The 20,031-nt window shown below is 42.7% G+C and overlaps 1 protein-coding gene across 1 annotated transcript; it reads left to right on the forward strand.

The window, feature by feature from the left end:
- Positions 1-2,119: 2,119 nt before the first annotated feature.
- On the forward strand, positions 2,120-11,954 carry LOC119770210. Its single transcript, XM_038264653.1, has 5 exons — positions 2,120-2,251; positions 2,331-2,735; positions 2,807-5,272; positions 9,893-10,721; positions 11,434-11,954. Exons 1-5 carry the CDS (start codon positions 2,120-2,122, stop codon positions 11,952-11,954), a joined length of 4,353 nt encoding a protein of 1,450 aa, XP_038120581.1.
- The last annotated feature ends 8,077 nt before the right edge of the window (positions 11,955-20,031 follow it).

The raw sequence follows: 20,031 nt of genomic DNA on the forward strand, positions 1-20,031 counted from the left end.
TGGTTTTGGAACACCTGGGATGTTCTAGTCCATCCGAAACATCCGGAAGTGTTGTGCAACAGGCTTACCAAAGAAACAAGTAGAAACTTCAAGATTTTGACAACGGATCCTACCCAGACTGCTTCAGTGAGTGTGATAGGCTACAGATCCTTATTGTAACAACTTATTGGGATGATCTGGGTTGTTGGAGTGGTCACGATTAACAACCCTGTATCTACTGTCGGGTCACCACTGTCGGGTCAACTGTGACCATCCAACGCGAGTGACCACTCTTATCACGGCTGCACGCGACCTACAGCAGCTGATCGCGGTATTGGTGATCGCGGTAATCCTCTCGCGAGATGGACGATCGTGATCGCTGATAGGACCAACACCAACAGCAGGATGCACTTTTCCGGGGTCGATGACCGCCAGGCCGGGTTGATGACCTGACCTGCCTCAACGAACGACGGGAGCAGCTGACCTGCTGCGATTTTTAGTTTTAAGATTTAGAACCCTCGTACCTGCAGATCGAAACGGTCGATTCTGCGCCCATCAGGCAATTTATATCTGTTAGCGTATTTTTCAATAAATGTAGTCCTTTTTAGTTCGTGTATTTAAGTAAAAATTGTGTTTAAATTAAAGAATTGTGTTTTACTGTGATTTCGTGTTGTTTTAATTGTGAAACCCGAATTTTCGGAAGCCACCCAACGCACGGACTACCTACGGCCAACGAACCAGGACCGGACCAGCCACCCCAATCCGATCCGGTCGATGATGGGGGCCACCAGAGCTGTCGAAGGCTAGGTTGTACTCCGGCTCCCCAACATTCTGGTCCTTCGAACCGGATCGGACGGATCCTGGTTCGCGGGAGGAAGGACGGTTGGACGCTACATTGCCGTTTGTGGACGAGGTTCGTCGCCATTGGACTGTGGCGTGGCACGGTTCGCCATCGCTGCTGGGAACAATCAAAGCGCGCCAACGGTTTGGCCATTCTTCCCTGGGACAATAGGACATTGTACCCTCAACCCGGACAACGAACTTCACGCTTGGACATCTACGCGCCAACGTGTTGCGTTTGCTACGCTGTGCACATTCCGCTGGAGCGAACCGCTGCGTGCGTCCCATTGGATCGAGTGAGCGGCGAGAGCGCGTCTCCGGTCACGGTCAGCCATTTTCTGGGACATCCGGTCAGCCATTTCCTGGACCATCCGATTGCTGCGTTGATGCCGGAGCCATCCGACTGCTGCGTTGAAACACTGTTCCAGAAAGGACACCTTTTGCCCAGGTAAAATATTCTAAGCACAGTGTATGTCGAAGCCGAAGCGAGTCGCTACCGTGAAACTAACACCGATTTTCGACCACCCAACTCATTACTACGCCCGAACCGGCTGGACGCCGGTGATTGCACGTGCTGTGACCACGTGGAGGTCGCTGACCATCTGCACGACTCCAAGCCGACACGCGGCGACTCCGAGGTCACTGGAGATCTACACGACGATCTGCACGACTCCAAGAGGACATCTAACGGTGGCCACAACCGTTTGCTACCGTTCAGACAACCCGAGAAGGACGACATCAACGTGACTGACACGTGCCAAGACGGATCGCCACGTGGACTGAAGAGGCTGCGCAACTGTTCGTTTCTACCGGTGAGTGCTAAAGAATAGTATATTGCCGAAGCTAAGACGACAGAAATACACCATTTTAAATCGAGTTTGTATCCTCTTCGCTTACACCACGCATCCCTGAGGTCATCCCATTCGCTGATTGATTTACGATCTGATCTGGTTCACGTTGTTTTTTGGTTGCTGCTACTGTTTCTCCAGGTGAGATACACTAGCAAAGTATATGGCTTGCCGAAGCCAAGGCACCGTTGATACTACATGTCGTTTTCCACCTCTTCTTCGCACACCCACGCATTCAATTTGAGCTGCCCACTTGACCGCTAAGGACATTCTGATTTGACGTCTCGAGTTATCTGGTGCTTCCGGTTCTGATTGAACTCCCAACTGCTTTGGGTACGATCAGTTACTGCTAAAAGTAAGTAATTTGCTACAGCAGTATATGTTCTTGCCGAAGCCAGGACGAAACGGAATACTACAGCACCACACTTTTTCGCTTTACATTCTCTGACGTCATGGCACCCCGGAAGTCCTTGTTAGGACCGACGCTGAAGGCGTTGACCGTTAAATACCAAGAGTTACAAGCAGCGCTCAATGACATCTTCAAATTTGCTGAAAAATTTAAGGCGGAAACAACCGCTTCCCAGGTGAGTGTGCGCTTGGAAAGTCTCAACAAGCTGTGGGATGTTTTGTGCACTACCTTGGTGGAAATCAAATCTCACAAAGACTACAACCCTGAGGATGACCCTACCTACAAAAAAGGACCGTGAAACGTTGACTGAAGGCTACTACCGAGTAAAATCCCTTCTACTGGACAAGTTGAAAGAACGACAGGAAGTTCCTTGTGAACCGACCCACAACGACACGATTGTTGGGGGGACTGATCACGCCCGTTTGCCTCAGATCAAGCTTCCTATGTTCAAGGGGAACATCGACGAGTGGCTGAGTTTTCGTGACTTGTTCCTCTCACTCATCCACTGGAAGTCTGACTTACCGGATGTGGAAAAGTTCCACTACCTAAAGAATTGTCTTGACGACAAGCCCAAGAGGATCATCAGTGGACTTTCAACCACGTCGGTCAACTACAAGCTGGCATGGGATCGTTTGCAGAGGTACTACAACAACCACAAGGTACTTAAGCAGCGACTGGTGCAATCGTCGCCGAGGAATCTGCCACCGATTTGCATTCCCTCGTTGATGAGTTCGAGCGTGTTCTGAACACCCTCGATCAGGTGGTCTCACCCGTTGACTACAAGGATCTTCTGCTGGTGAATTTACTCGTTACGCGTCGCGCATGGGAGGAAGTATCTACGGCGAAAGATTTGGTTAGAGATTCGCTAGGTGATTTTGCAGATGATTCAAGGGAGGAATCTGCTAACGACACGACGAAGGACACGTTGAAGGACTTGTGCGATTTCCTAAACCGACGCATTCGAGTTCTGGAGAGTTTGCCACCGAAAACTGTGAACAGTCGGGCTGTTCAACACCAACAACAACAGTACGTTCCCAAATCCAAGGCAAAGAAGGTTAGCTACAGTACGGTGAAACATGCTGGCTACTCGTGCGTGGCTTGTAAGGACAACCACTTACTCTACCAGTGTTCTGCGTTCCAACGGTTGGCGGTGTCGGAGAGGGACGCATTACTCAAGACTCATTCCCTCTGTCGCAACTGCTTCAGAACTGGTCACCAAGCCAAAAACTGCACGTCCAAGTACAGTTGCAGGAACTGCAAGGGTCGGCACCATACTTTGGTATGCTTCCAACAACAACCGGAAAGGGACAACGCGGTGACGGCACTCGCGGTTGCAGGGAGCAACAACCCTTCCAACTCCAAGGAAACCCAAGGTCCGACAACATCCCACGTGGCAAACATGGCAGCCACGAAACCATCCGTATCAGGCGCAGCAACCCAAGCTGCATCCCAAGTGCTGTTGGCTACAGCAGTGCTCATTGTCGAGGACGATGATGGCAATCGGTACCCTGCTCGCGCACTCCTCGACTCGGGGTCGGAGAGTAACTTCATATCAGAGCGACTGGCGCAGCTGATGAAAGTCACGCGAGAAAAGGTGGACATTTCCGTGCTAGGAATCGGTCAATCTGGCACAAAGGTTAAGCACAAGATTCACGCAACGGTGCGGTCTCGGTTATCCAACTTCGAGCGAGACATGAACTTCTTGGTGCTCTCCAAGGTTACGGTCAATCTGCCAACAACAACAATTGCAACAAATGGATGGTCGATTCCGGACGGAATTGAATTGGCAGATCCAGCATTCTTCCAGTCCAAGAAGGTGGACATCGTCCTTGGCATTGAATGCTTTTTCGAGTTCTTTGAAACCGGTCGGAGAATTCCCCTGGGAGACAATCTACCAGCGCTGAACGAGTCGGTGTTCGGCTGGGTGGTATCCGGTGGTCTCTCGGTTCCATGCAACTCCACGCAAGTGAAGTGCAACGTGTCAACCTCAGAGAAGATGGAAACTCTGATGGCACGGTTCTGGTCGGCTGAAGACGTCGGTTTGGACGACGCATTCTCTCCCGCTGAAAGACGCTGCGAAGAGAACTTCCAACACACGGTTCAACGGTTATCCGACGGTCGGTATTCCGTCTCCATGCCCAAGGTCGAAGGTGGAATCTCCAGGTTGGGCGAATCCAAGGAAATTGCGTTGCGACGGCTGCACGCAACCGAGCGCAGACTGGCAAGGGACGCCAATTTGCGGAAACAGTATACAGATTTCATGGATGAATATCTGGAACTGGGTCACATGTCCAAGGTCGAAGAAACAACTCCAACCCAGGTCAACCGGTGTTTTCTACCGCACCATCCGGTGGTCAAGGAGGCCAGTACCACCACCAAATGCAGAGTTGTTTTCGACGCTTCTTGCAAAACATCTTCTGGAGTCTCGCTGAACGATGTGTTGCTGGCAGGGCCGGTAATCCAAGAAGATTTGCGCTCTATCATTCTGCGGAGTCGGATCAAGCCGGTTATGCTTGTGTCTGACGTAGAGAAGATGTTCCGTCAGATCATGGTCCACCCAGAGGAACGGCCATTGCAATCCATTCTGTGGCGTTTTTCTCCGGACGAGGAAGTTGGCATCTACGAGCTGAAAACCGTCACATACGGCACCAAGCCCGCTCCATTCCTCGCGACCAGGACGCTAAAACAACTAGCGACGGATGATGGACCTCGATTTCCGCTTGCTGCACGGGCAGTCAACCAAGACACCTACATGGATGACGTCATTACCGGAGCTGAGGACGTCCAATCAGCAATCGAACTTCGGAAGCAGCTAGACGAGATGATGCTACGAGGCGGTTTCAAGCTTAGGAAATGGGCATCAAATCGACAGGAAGTGCTAACTGGAATTGCTGAGGAAAACCTAGCGATTAGCATGGAGGAAATCAACCTTGACACGGACCCTGGAGTGAAAACTCTTGGTCTCACATGGATGCCGAAAACGGACACGCTAAAGTTCCAGTTCAACGTTCCCGATTTGGACAAGGTGCCTGAGCTCACCAAACGCTTCATTTTGTCAACAATTGCCCTTCTTTTTGATCCTCTTGGACTGCTAGGACCGGTCATCGTAACAGCCAAGATTTTCATGCAATCTCTCTGGACGTTGCTGAACCCGAACGGAGAACGTTTGGATTGGGATGAGGCGGTACCTGAAATGGTGGGTGAGGTCTGGAGGAGATTTCATTTTTTTTTTTTTTTTTTTTTTTAATTTATATTTATTCAAATTTCTTTTCCATGTACATTCATTCAGTTAAAATATTATTGAGTGTCCAATCACAAACGATGACTTTTCACCTCAATTTTAAATACTAGCAACTTTCATTTATTCATGAAATATTGTAGCTTTCGCTATTCAGTGATTTCAAATGTAGGAGGTCCTACATGTACAAAAGGAAAAGGGATACCTTAAAACTAACTTATAAACTATATAAAGAGCGGATCAATGCAGCTGAAGACTGCAATGATTTTTGTCGAAATGCATCAATTATCTTATTGGACATAACATCCAAAGTGTCAACTTCGGCTAATTGATGAAGTTCACTGGTGCTGAACCAGGGAGGAAGTTTCAGAATCATTTTCAGAATTTTGTTCTGAATCCTCTGAAGTTTTTTCTTCCTGGTTAAGCAACAGCTTGTCCAGATCGGCACAGCATAAAGCATGGCAGGTCTGAAAATTTGTTTATAAATTAACAGTTTATTCTTGAGACAAAGTCTAGAATTCCTGTTTATAAGTGGATACAAACATTTAATATATTTGTTACATTTAACCTGGATACTTTCAATGTGATCCTTGTAAGTAAGGTTTTTGTCAAAACCAAGTCCAAGATATTTCACTTGATCCTCCCACTTTAAATTTACCTCATTCATCTTTATAATGTGATGACTTTTTGGTTTAAGAAAATCAGCCCTTGGTTTGTGAGGGAAAATAATAAGTTGAGTTTTGCAGCATTTGGAGTAATTTTCCATTCTTTCAAATAAGAATTGAAAATATCCAAGCTTTTGTAATCTTCTTGTGATGACACGAAGGCTTCTGCCTTTGGCGGAGATGCTTGTGTCATCAGCAAAAAGTGATTTCTGACATCCTGGGGGCAAATCAGGCAAGTCAGAAGTAAAAATATTGTATAAAATTGGACCCAAAATGCTTCCTTGAGGGACGCCAGCACGTACAGGTAGTTGATCAGATTTGCTATTCTGATAACATACCTGCAGAGTACGATCCGTCAAATAATTTTGAATAATTTTCACGATATAAATCGGAAAATTAAACCTTTTCAATTTCGCAATCAAACCTTTATGCCAAACACTGTCAAATGCTTTTTCTATATCAAGAAGAGCAGCGCCAGTAGAATAGCCCTCAGATTTGTTGCTTCGAATTAAATTTGAAACTCTCAACAACTGATGAGTAGTTGAATGCCCAAGGCGAAATCCAAACTGCTCATCAGCGAAAATTGAATTTTCATTAATGTGCGTCATCATTCTATTAAGAATTATTCTTTCGAATAATTTACTAATAGATGAAAGCAAACTAATGGGCCGATAGCTTGAGGCTTCAGCAGGATTTTTATCCGGTTTCAAAATCGGAATTACTTTGGCATTTTTCCAACTACTGGGAAAATATGCCAAATCAAAACATTTGTTGAAAATTTTGACCAAGCAACTTAAAGTTGCTTCTGGTAATTTTTAATTAAAATGTAAAAATGCCATCCTCACCAGGGGCTTTCATATTTTTAAATTTTTTGATAATAGATTTTATTTCATTCAGATCCGTATTAAAAACTTCATCTGATGAAAATTCTTGTTCAACAATATTCTGAAATTCTATTGAAATTTGATTTTCAATAGGACTCAAAACATTCAAGTTGAAATTATGAGCACTCTCAAACTGCTGAGCAAGTTTTTGAGCTTTTTCCCCATTAGTTAATAGAATATTATCACCATCTTTTAAAGAAGGGATGGGTTTTGAGGTTTCTTAAGAACCTTTGAAAGTTTCAAAAAGGTTTGGAATAAGGTTTAATTTGTTCGACATCTCTTGCGAACTTTTCATTTCGCAGGAGAGTGAATCTGTGGTCAATAACCTTTTGCAAATCTTTTGAATTCGCTTCAGTGCAGGATCACGAGAACGTTGATACTGTCTTCGGCGAACATTTTCAGACGAATCAGAAGCTGAAGATCGTCATCAATAATGGGAGAATCAAATTTGACTTGGACTTTAGGAATAGCAATATTCCTAGCATCCAAAATTGCATTAGTTAAAGATTCCAAGGCTGAATCAATATCAGCTTTGGTTTCTAAAACAAAATCATGATTTAAATTATTCTCAATATGATGCTGATACCTGTCCCAATTAGCTTTGTGGTAATTAAACACAGAACTATTGGGTCTGGTAACTGCTTCATGAGAAAGTGAAAAAGTTACTGGAAGATGATCAGAATCAAAATCAGCATGAGTCACTAAAGGACCACAATACTGACTTTGATTTGTCAACACCAAATCAATTGTTGATGGATTTCTAACAGAAGAAAAGCAAGTTGGCCCATTCGGGTATAAAACCGAATAAAGACCAGAAGTGCAATCTCTGAACAGAATTTTACCATTGGAATTTACTTTTGAATTATTCCAAGATTGGTGTTTGGCATTAAAATCACCGATGATCAAAAATCGAGATCTATGCCGAGTAAGTTTATTCAAATCCCCTTTGAAATAATTTTTATTTTCCCCAGTGCATTGGAATGGCAAATATGCAGCTGCAATCATAATTTTCCCAAAAGAAGTTTCAAGTTCAATGCCCAAACTTTCAATAACTTTTAACTTAAAGTCACGTAACGTGCTATAAGTCATACTACGGTGGATAACTATTGCAACTCCACCGCCATTTCGATTCATTCGGTTATTAGTTATAACTTTATAATCTGGATCACTTTTCAAATAAGTGCCAGTTTTTAAAAATGTTTCGGTTATAACAGCAACATGCACGTTATGAACTCGTAAAAGTTGAAAAATTCATTTTCTTTCGCTTTTAAAGAGCGAGCATTAAAATTCATAATATTGATGGAATTACTTAGATCCATGATTAAACTTCAGGGTAAGAACAACATCATTCGCAAATTTTAATCCAATCTGGATTGCTTCCATCATGGATGTAGCATTACTCATTGTTTGAATCAAACCAAACAGTGAGTTTTGCAAAAAATCATTTTTCAAACGTAACATCGCCGAGATCAGAAGATCCCAAAGCGTTGCCAGCAGAAAAATTTTCAAATGAGATTTGAGGTACCTGCCCAATTTCAGAAAGATTGGTAGAGGATTTAAAATTCGTGGATGAACCCGAAACGACGTTAGCATAAGAAATGCCATTGTTGTTACCTAACTTTTCCACGGTAGGGGTATTTCTAGAATTGTTCGAGTGAGACAGCACGAACGTTTGATTTAAAGATGCAGGTACAACCTGACTTTGAGAAAATTTCGGTTTGGATTTCGGCTGATGCTTAGCACGAGAATCCAAAACCTTTTTCTGATGGGGCAATCCCAGAAATTTGATTTGTGATTTCCACCACAATTTGCACATTTAAATTGGGTGACTTCTTTCACGGGACAATTGTCCTTGTCGTGAGAAGAATCCCCGCAAACCATGCATTTTGGAACCATGGCGCAATGATCAGTACCGTGACCGAATGCCTGGCAACGCCGGCACTGGGTCAGATTCTGGCCATTACCGCCATGTTTCTTAAAATGCTCCCACTTTACCCGTACATGGAACAAAAACTGAACTTTGTCCAAAAGTTTCAAATTGTTGATTTCATTTCTGTTGAAATGAATCAGATAAAATTGTGAAGTCAAACCAAAGCGAGAAATATTCCCGTTTGATTTTTTCTTCATTGGTATTACTTGGGATGGGGCAAAGCCAAGCAACACCTTAAGTTCGTTTTTGATCTCATCCACCGACAAGTCGTTGGAGAGACCTTTCAAGACCGCCTTGAATGGCCGAGCATTCTTGGTCTCATACGTGTAGAAATTGTGTTTGTGGTTTTCAAATAACCAACAAAAGTTTGGTGATCTTGTAAAGATTCCGTCAACAAGCGACATTCTCCTCTTCGACCAAGCTGGAACGAAACCTTCAAATTGCAAGTTTCCTTGCAATTCTTCAGTTGCGTTCGAAAGCTGGCCAAATCGGAGACGGAAGTCACAACAATTGGCGGAGCCTTTACTCGTTCTCGACGGCAGAAGGCTCAGTACGAGGAGAAGGTTCCTTGTCATCAGTTTCGGATAAAACACCGAAACTGTTTGTCAATGGAATTGGAGGATTGACCTCACATTCAGAATCAGAATCAGACCTCAGAAGAGGCTGTTTTCGTTTTCTGTTTCCGTTAGCCGGTTTAGCGTTCAAACGCTTCACCGACGTAACGACCAAATCTTCAGAAGATTTGCGTTTACCTTTGTTTTGACGCATTTTGCAAGCAAAGTTCTCTTAAAAGATGGCTTCGTTTGTAAAATACAACAAAATTTCAGGTGGGGTTAGTCTTGAAAAGACTGTTTAGAATTTTGGAAAATAACTCAGGTAGTCTTTAAAAAGACTGTGAATTTTGTTTTGAAATAACTCTGAGCTTAGGTAGTAAAAAATACCGCAGCTCTAGTGTCCGTTCACCACGAAGGTTCGCAAGACACTGAGGAGATTTCATTCACAGCTCGCTTTGCTCAATGAACTTCGCATCACTCGTTGCGTCGTCTGCCCTGAAGTGTTCAAGATGGAATTGCACTTCTTTTCTGACGCATCTGAGAAGGCCTTTGGAAGCGGTGCGTATTTGAAAAGCGAAGATCCAAAGGGCAGGATATTCGTGAACTTGCTCACATCCAAAACCAAGGTGGCACCGTTGAAGAGCCAAGCGATGCCAAGATTGGAACTTCGCGGTGGCGTTTTGTCTGCTGAACTCTACGTGCAAATACTGCAATCGCTGAAGATCAAAATTCCAACCTTTTTCTGGGTCGACGCCATGTGCGTGTTGTACTGGCTACAATCACCACCATCAACATGGGTCACATTCGTCGCCAACAGGGTGGCCAAGATTCAAGCTCTCACGGAAGGCTGTGTCTGGGGACACGTGCCTGGAGTTGAAAACCCCGCAGATTTCCTGTCACGTGGAGTCATGCCAGCAGATCTCATCGACTTGGTATCATTCTGGAAGCCAGGCTGGGTGAAAAAGACGAATGAGCAACGCCAACCACAACCGAAGATCGTGACGACGGAAGAAGCAGAAGAAGAGCGAAGAAACACTGCGGCATCGGTAGCTGCAGCAACTACGGCTGAGTTCAACGTTTGGTTCATCTCTCACTTCTCTTCGTATCCCGATCTGGTCAGGCGTACGGCGTATTGGCTACGCTTGAAGGATCTACTTCGCATGCCAAAGGAAAAGCGGTTCAAATCGGACTTGTTGACGGTTGCGGAGCTGAAAGAAGCAGAGTTCGCATTAATAAGGCTCGTTCAGAAGCAAGCTTTCGCTGATGAATGGAACAAACTAACCAAGGGGAAACCAGTTGCGAACAGTTCACCACTGCGGTGGTTCAACCCGTACATTTCCGATGAACAGCTCATTCGAGTGGGAGGACGCTTACGTCATTCATTGGAATCCGAGGACACGAAACATCCCATCGTACTTCCGGCTAGGCATCAACTCGCACGACTTCTTTTCCGACATTTCCACGAGAAATTGCTTCACGCTGGTCCACAGCTGGTGTTGGGAGTCGTTCGATTACGCTTTGGCCACTTGGGGCAGAAGTGTGATCAGAGAGGTGATCCATCACTGCAAGAGTGTTCCGGTCGAAACCCGTGGCTGTTCAGCAGTTCATGGGAGAATTGCCTTCTGCTCGGGTTACCACCTCGCGACCGTTCGCGCGTACAGGTGTGGACTACTTTGGACCACTTTATGTGCGCCCAGCCCCAAGACGACCTGCAGTTAAGGTTTACGTGGCACTGTTTGTATGCCTCTGCACCAAGGCTGTCCATTTAGAGTTGGTAACAGACTTATCCACAGAGCGTTTCATCCAGGCACTTCGACGATTCGTAGCCAGGCGGGAATCTGTGACGACATCTATTCCGATAACGGAACGAACTTCGTTGGTGCTCGTAATAAAATGGCTGAACTCCTGTTGCTGCTCAAAGACCGTAAACATCGCGACATCGTCTCCAAGGACTGTTCAAACCAAGGAATCAAATGGCACTTTAATCCACCCAGCGCACCACACTTCGGAGGCCTCTGGGAGGCCGCGGTTCGATCTACAAAGAAGCTATTATTAAAAACAATCGGCGAAACACCCGTTACCGCAGAGGATCTCAACACGTTGCTGGTCCAGGTGGAAGGCTGCCTCAACTCTAGGCCGCTAACTCCGATGTCCGATGACCCTAATGACCTGGAACCATTAACACCGGCACGTTTTCTCGTGCAGTCATCGCTGCAAACAGTTCCCGATGTTGATTTGTCAGCAATTCCGATGAACCGGCTCGACAAATTCCAGACGATGCAGCGCATGCTGCAAGATTTCTGGACTCGATGGCGGAGGGAGTATTTGTGCCAGCTACAGGGACGGGTCAAGCGCTGGAAGCCACCAATACAGATCGAGGTCGGTAAGCTTGTGGTCATCAAAGACGAGAACTCACCACCAATGCGATGGAAGATGGGAAGAATTTTCGAGGTACACCCAGGCGAAGACGGAGTGGTTAGGGTAGTAACGCTGAAAACCGCCGACGGCTATCTCAAACGACCGGTGGAGAAACTGTGCATACTGCCACTTCCGGAGTACAGCGACGCCATGGAATCAACGGATGCAGATCTTCAAACCCAATCCTAACTTCCTATCCCTATTCCCACATCCCCGAAGAGGTTTTTTGTATCTTTTCAGAAACTGGTCATTTCTGGGTGGGTGAGATGTTGGAGTGGTCACGATTAACAACCCTGTATCTACTGTCGGGTCACCACTGTCGGGTCAACTGTGACCATCCAACGCGAGTGACCACTCTTATCACGGCTGCACGCGACCTACAGCAGCTGATCGCGGTATTGGTGATCGCGGTAATCCTCTCGCGAGATGGACGATCGTGATCGCTGATAGGACCAACACCAACAGCAGGATGCACTTTTCCGGGGTCGATGACCGCCAGGCCGGGTTGATGACCTGACCTGCCTCAACGAACGACGGGAGCAGCTGACCTGCTGCGATTTTTAGTTTTTAAGATTTAGAACCCTCGTACCTGCAGATCGAAACGGTCGATTCTGCGCCCATCAGGCAATTTATATCTGTTAGCGTATTTTTCAATAAATGTAGTCCTTTTTAGTTCGTGTATTAAAGTAAAAATTGTGTTTAAATTAAAGAATTGTGTTTTACTGTGATTTCGTGTTGTTTTAATTGTGAAACCCGAATTTTCGGAAGCCACCCAACGCACGGACTACCTACGGCCAACGAACCAGGACCGGACCAGCCACCCCAATCCGATCCGGTCGATGCTGGGGGCCACCAGAGCTGTCGAAGGCTAGGTTGTACTCCGGCTCCCCAACATGGGTCATCCAAGAACTCCCTGGAGTTAAGATCTGTGGGTCTACCGCCGTAACAAGCAAGAGGTCGACGGTTATGGACACCGGAACATATCCGCATAGCTTCAGTGAGTATGGTAGACTACTTTGCTGATGTGTTGGGCTGTTCTGGGACATCCAAGGACTCCCTGGAGTTAAGATCTGTGGATCTACCGCCGTAACAAGCTAGAAGTCGGTGGTTTTTGAACCCGGAACATATCCGCATAGCTTCAGTGAGTATGGTAGACTACTTTGCTGATGTGTTGGGATATTCTGGGACATTCAAGGACTCCCTGGAGTTAAGATCTGTGGGTCTACCGCCGTAACAAGCTATAGGTCGATGGTTTTTGACCCCGGAACATATCCGCATAGCTTCAGTGAGTATGGTAGACTACTTTGCTGATGTGTTGGGATGTTCTGTGACATCCAAGGACTCCCTGGAGTTAAGATCTGTGGATCTACCGCCGTAACGGGCTAGAAGTCGGTGGTTTTTGAACCCGGAACATATCCGTATAGCTTCAGTGAGTATGGTAGACTACTTTGCTGATGTGTTGGGATGTTCTGGGACATCCAAGGACTCCCTGAAGTTAAGATCTGTGGGTCTACCGCCGTAACAAGCAAGAGGTCGACGGTTATGGACCCCGGAACATATCCGCATAGCTTCAGTGAGAATTGTAGACTACTTTGCTGATGTGTTGGGATGTTATGGGACATCCAAGGAATACCTGGAGTTAAGATCTGTGGGTCTAGTATCGTAACAAGCCAGAGGTCGACGGGTTTTGACCCCGGAACATATCCGCATAGCTTCAGTGGGTACGGTAGACTAGTTTGCTGATATGTTGAGATGTTCTGGACCATCCAAGGACTTCCTGGAGTTAAGATCTGTGGGTCAATCGACGTAAAACGCAAGAGGTCGACGTTTGGGAAATACTCGCAGAGCTTCAGTGAGTATGATAGACTACTTTGCTGTTATGTGAACATCCCATTCCAGTAAGTTCTTGTTACAGCCGTAGACCCTCGTGTTATAACTCAATGGGGTTCTTGGAAGACCTAAGGCAGTCCAATACATTAGCAAAGTAGTCAACTATACTCACTAAAGTTATGCGGGTTTGTCCCAAGGTCAAAAACCGTTGACCTCTTGCTTGTTACGGTGGTAGACTCATAAATCTTTACTCCAAGGAGTCCTTGGATATCCCATAACATCCCAACACATCAGCAAACTAGTCTACCATACTCATTGAAGCTAAGCGGATATGTCCCGGGTTCAAACCCCGTAGACCTCTTGCTTGTTACGGCGGTAGATTCACAGATATTAACTCTAGGGACTCCTTGGATGACCCAGCACATCCAAACACATCCCAACACCCCAGTAAAGTAGTCCACCATACTCACTGAAGCTATACAGGTATTTTCCGCGTTCAAAAACCGTCGACCTCTTGCTTCTTACGTCGGTAGATTCACAGATCTTAACTCTAGGGACTCCTTGGATGACCCAGGACATCCAAACACATCCCAACACCCCAGCAAAGTAGTCTACCATACTCGCTGAAGCTATGCGGATATGTTCCGGGGTCAAAAACCATCGACCTCTAGCCTGTTACGGTGGTAGACCCACAGATCTTAACTCCAGGGAGTCCTTGGATGTCCCAGAACAGCCCAACACATCAGCAAAGTAGTCTACCATACTCACTGAAGCTATGCGGATATGTTCCGGGGTCAAAAACCATCGACCTCTAGCCTGTTACGGCGGTAGACCCACAGATCTTAACTCCAGGGAGTCCTTGGATGTCCCAGAACAGCCCAACACATCAGCAAAGTAGTCTACCATACTCACTGAAGCTATGCGGATATGTTCCGGGGTCAAAAACCATCGACCTCTAGCCTGTTACGGCGGTAGACCCACAGATCTTAACTCCAGGGAGTCCTTGGATGTCCCAGAACAGCCCAACACATCAGCAAAGTAGTCTACCATACTCACTGAAGCTATGCGGATATGTTTCGGGGTCAAAACCATCGATCTCTAGCCTGTTACGGCGGTAGACCCACAGATCTTAACTCCAGGGAGTCCTTGGATGTCCCAGAACAGCCCAACACATCAGCAAAGTAGTCTACCATACTCACTGAAGCTATGCGGATATGTTCCGGGGATCGGAAAACCATCGATCTCTAGCCTGTTACGGCGGTAGACCCACAGATCTTAACTCCAGGGAGTCCTTGGATGTCCCAGAACAGCCCAACACATCAGCAAAGTAGTCTACCATACTCACTGAAGCTATGCGGATATGTTCCGGGTCCATAACCGTCGACCTCTTGCTTGTTACGGCGGTAGACCCACAGATCTTAACTCCAGGGAGTTCTTGGATGACCCAGATCATCCCAATAAGTTCTTACAACACTTCACTGTAGCCTACCACACTCACTAAAGTAGTCTGGGTAGGATCCGTAGTCAATATCTTGATGTTTCGATTTGTTTTTGGTAAACCTCTTGCTCAAAATTTCCACAAGTTTCGGATGGACTAGAACATCCCAGATGTTCCAAAACTATGCTTACATGTTTCAATATCATAACTAAATAACATACATTTGATACATTTTGAAAACTCTCTGAAAAATTACGAATTCCCAAAGATTCTTAATTTAAGTCATATTCCCATTTTAAGTCATGGACATTCTTTTTTAAGTCATGACTTAAAAAAGTTGCGTAAATCGAGAATCGTTTAAAAAGGTGACTTAAAAAAGAATATGGAGCAATTCTCTACGAAATCGGTCTTTTTCTTCAATTTTAATTTTTGTATTTTTAATCCGGCTGAAACTTTTTGGTGCCTTCGGTATGCCCAAAGAAGCCATTTTGCATCATTAGTTTGTCCATATAATTTTCCATACAAATTCGGCAGCTGTCCATACAAAAATGATGTATGAAAATTCAAAAATCTGTATCTTTTGAAGGAATTTTTGATCGATTTGGTGTCTTCGGCAAAGTTGTAGGTATGGATACGGACTACACTGGAAAAAATAATACACGGTAAAAAAATTTGGTGATTTTTATTTAACTTTTATCACTAAAACTTGATTTACAAAAAACACTATTTTTAATTTTTTTATTTTTGATATGTTTTAGAAGACATAAAATGCCAACTTTTCAGAAATTTCCAGGTTGTGCAAAAATCACTGACCGAGTTATGAATTTTTAATCAATACTGATTTTTCAAAAATCGAAATTTTGGTCGTAAAATTTTTCAACTTCATTTTTCGATGTAAAATCAAATTTGCAATCAAAAGTACTTTACTAAAATTTTGATAAAGTGCACCGTTTTCAAGTTATAGCCATATTTAAGTGACTTTTTTGAAAATAGTCGCAGTTTTTCATTTTTAAATTAGTGCACATGTTTGCCCAGTTTTGAAAAAAATATTTTTGAAAAGCTGAGAAAATTCTCTATATTTTGCTTATTCGGACTATGTTGATACGACCTTTAGTTGCTGAGATATTGCAATGCAAAGGTTTAAAAACAGGAAAATTGATGTTTTCTAAGTTTCACCCAAACAACCCACCATTTTCTATCGTCAATATCTCAGCAACTAATGGTCCGATTTTCAATGTTAATATATGAAACAATTGTGAAATTTTCCGATCTTTTCGAAAAAAATATTTTTGGAATTTTCAAATCAAGACAAACATTTTAAAAGGGCGTAATATTGAATGTTTGGCCTTTGTGAAATGTTAGTCTTGATTTGAAAATTCCAAAAATATTTTTTTCGAAGAGATCGGAAAATTTCACAAATGTTTCATATATTAACATTGAAAATCGGACCATTAGTTGCTGAGATATTGACGATAGAAAATGGTGGGTTGTTTGGGTGAAACTTAGAAAACATCAATTTTCCTGTTTTTAAACCTTTGCATTGCAATATCTCAGCAACTAAAGGTCGTATCAACAAAGTCCAAATAAGCAAAATATAGAGAATTTTCTCAGCTTTTCAAAAATATTTTTTTCAAAACTGGGCAAACATGTGCACTAATTTAAAAAAATGAAAAACTGCGACTATTTTCAAAAAAGTCACTTAAATATGGCTATAACTTGAAAACGGTGCACTTTATCAAAATTTCAGTAAAGTACTTTTGATTGCAATTTTGATTTTACATCGAAAAATGAAGTTGAAAATTTTTACGACCAAAATTTCGATTTTTGAAAAATCAGTATTGATTAAAAATTCATAACTCGGTCAGTGATTTTGCACAACCTGAAATTTCTGAAAAGTTGGCATTTTATGCCTTCTAAAACATATCAAAAAAAAAAAAATTAAAAATAGTGTTTTTTGTAAATCAAGTTTTAGTGATAAAAGTTAAATAAAAAATCACCAAATTTTTTTTACCGTGTATTATTTTTTCCAGTGTAGTCCGTATCCATACCTACAACTTTGCCGAAGACACCAAATCGATCAAAAATTCCTTCAAAAGATACAGATTTTTGAATTTTCATACATCATTTTTGTATGGACAGCTGCCGAATTTGTATGGAAAATTATATGGACAAACTAATGATGCAAAATGGCTTCTTTGGGCATACCGAAGGCACCAAAAAAGTTTCAGTCGGATTAAAAAATACAAAAAAAATCGAATGACTGAAATCCTAGAGAACTGCTCTATGGTGTATAAGATTACCTAAATTAGCTACACTCGCCGCATATGCTAGAAGCACTCGGGTGCGCTGATCAATAACTGCTACCTGGTTATTTTTTGAAATAAGATTTCATCCCAATTAATCATTAGCAAATTAGGCAAAGATTGTAGGAAACTGCTGTATTAATCTAAAATTAAAAAAAAAATAGTATATGGTGAATTTATGTGCTATCCCACAGGACAGAGCAAGAATGACACGCAATACAGGGCAGAATGGAATTCTCGCAGAGCTAGCAGGAAATTTTAATTGATCTTGTAAGTAACACTTAAAAAAAGTGTACGATACATTATCATGTTAAAAAATATGAATCAACATGAATAAAACTCTCGTGAAGCATGATTAAGGAGGAGGATTTCTGGAAAGTTTAAAACTGAAAAATGTATGAAAATCACAAAGATTAATCTGATTTATTATCTGATTAAGATCAACTTCAGTGGTGTTGATTTAGACACCGTCCGAACAATAATCTTTTTTTTTTGTTTGTCAACCATTTAGAAATCTTGGAAGACGATACAGCTGCTGTCCACATGTATCAGAAGTATATGGTTTTGTTTTTGAAATTAAATGTACCAGAATTGAAAAAAATCATCATTTCAGATGAAACTGGCTCACAATATAAAAATCGGTTTAATATGATCAATCTTTCAAACCGTAAGGCAAATTTTGGGGTTTTTGCTGCTCTATTTATTTTTAAATATTTTACTTCTCTACCGCACATTGCAAAAGTTCTAGAACCCATGAGAATTATTTCATCTACTACAGCCAGCTCTACATTTGTTCTCGCTTCAAATAAAGGAAATAATTTGATTAAGTGGGAAGAAATGAAATATGAAAACAATTGAAAAATGATAATTTTTAAAAATATATTGTAAAATCGTTGTAGCATTTGCAAATAAATATTAAAAGTTCAAATTTTACTTAATATGGTTAAATGACACTGAGATCAGGAAAAACAGTGCATCAAAAAATAAGCCAATGGATTGTTCAAGGTATTGATTATCTCAAAATCGTATGAAATTATAAAAATAATTCATCTTACAGAACACCAAGTAGTAATTATTGATCAGCACGACTGAGTGCTTCTAGCATGTGCGGCGAGTGTAGCTAATTTAGGTAATCTCAAATACTTAAAACTTTAAAATTCGATATCTCTGGAACGAAACATATTCCTTTCTGTCGATAAGTGATTCTTATGTAAAATCGGACGGGGAATACGATGGTGAGGTCAAATTTAAAAAATAAATAGGGCTGTTTTGAGATACGGCCATTTAAAGATTTCAATTGCGCAATACAGGTAGACAAAATATTTTAATCTAAATTTTGATCACGGAAATGGATTCTACGTCCAATTTCCTTCAAAATTGAGTCCATCCCGGTCACGAGATTTTCTGGCAGAAATAGTTCTGCTAGAATCCTGCTAGAATGATTCTGGCAGGCATGTAAGAATTTTGTTAGAAATTTACTAGAATGTTCTAGCAGAGCGAAATCTGTAAGAATTCTGCTAAAATTTTACGGGAATGTTCTGACATGAAGACATTTTTTCGCCATCCTGGTGGTGGCGAACAAAAGTTTCGCCAAAACCGCGTGTTTACCGGCGATCTTTCTTTCTTTCTGAAATGTGGGAGGAGAAAGGTGTTTTCGCGATTCTGGTAAGTTGGTGCAAACGAAATTAAAAAATGCAACTTTTGGATATCATGCTTGGTTTGGTTTGGTTTTGGAGCCGTTAAAATCTTCATAATAAATGTTTCTTTTTATTTGTTTTCCCAGGGATCTTCAAAGATGGCTGAAATCCATGGATTCACCGCAGATCATGCACAAAAACAAAAATGCGGTAGTTTGCCTCGATTATGTCGCAAGCATCGCAGGAGAATGTCGGTCGATTCCTTGCCGATGCATGGCCACGCAATCGGAACCGATGGAAGCCAGTAGTGAACATTCAAGGAAGACTCGTCGCATCGCACTTAAGGAAAATACCGGGATTTGTACTGTGTACTTTGTGAAGTGATATGAGTGATAACAAAAACGATGTTGAATAAATATACATTTACCAAGATAATTACTGAATATTTATTTGTTTTTTTCTACTTAATAATTCTAGCAAAATCTAGCAGGATTCTAACAGAATTCTCTGCCATCACATTCTAGCAAAATTCTTACAGAATTCTAGCAGCGGGCCTGTCAGAATAGTTCTAGCAAAATTCTAGCAAGATTCTAGCAGAACCGGTTGATTTCGCCGGCTCCTGCTAGAACCGGTTATTGCATTTGAGCTAGAATTCTCTGAGAATTCTTGCACAGTTCTGGCAGGATGATGGCATAGTTCTAGTAAGAATATTTTCGCTCTGCTAGAATTTTGTAAGAATCCTGTGAGAACGCCGTGACTGGGCAGGAGCCGGCGAAATCAACCGGTTCTGCTAGAATCTTGCTAGAATTTTGCTAGAACTATTCTGACAGGCCCGCTGCTAGAATTCTGTAAGAATTTTGCTAGAATGTGATGGCAGAGAATTCTGTTAGAATCCTGCTAGATTTTTGCTAGAATTATTAAGTAGAAAAAAAAAACAAATAAATATTCAGTAATTATCTTGGTAAATGTATATTTATTCAACATCGTTTTTTGTTATCACTCATATCACTTCACAAAGTACACAGTACAAATCCCGGTATTTTCCTTAAGTGCGATGC

Source organism: Culex quinquefasciatus, chromosome 1 (genome assembly GCF_015732765.1).
Source record: "Culex quinquefasciatus strain JHB chromosome 1, VPISU_Cqui_1.0_pri_paternal, whole genome shotgun sequence".
NCBI classification, from domain to species: Eukaryota; Metazoa; Arthropoda; class Insecta; order Diptera; family Culicidae; genus Culex; species Culex quinquefasciatus.

Excerpts from the sequence above, each read along its gene's own strand:
- LOC119770210 (XM_038264653.1), top strand. The coding sequence starts at position 2,120 with ATGGCACCCCGGAAGTCCTTGTTAGGACCGACGCTGAAGGCGTTGACC. Across the intron at positions 2,252-2,330 it reads CGGAAACAACCGCTTCCCAG|ACTACAACCCTGAGGATGAC; the intron begins GTGAGTGTGCGC and ends AATCTCACAAAG. Across the intron at positions 2,736-2,806 it reads GGTACTACAACAACCACAAG|TTCGAGCGTGTTCTGAACAC; the intron begins GTACTTAAGCAG and ends CTCGTTGATGAG.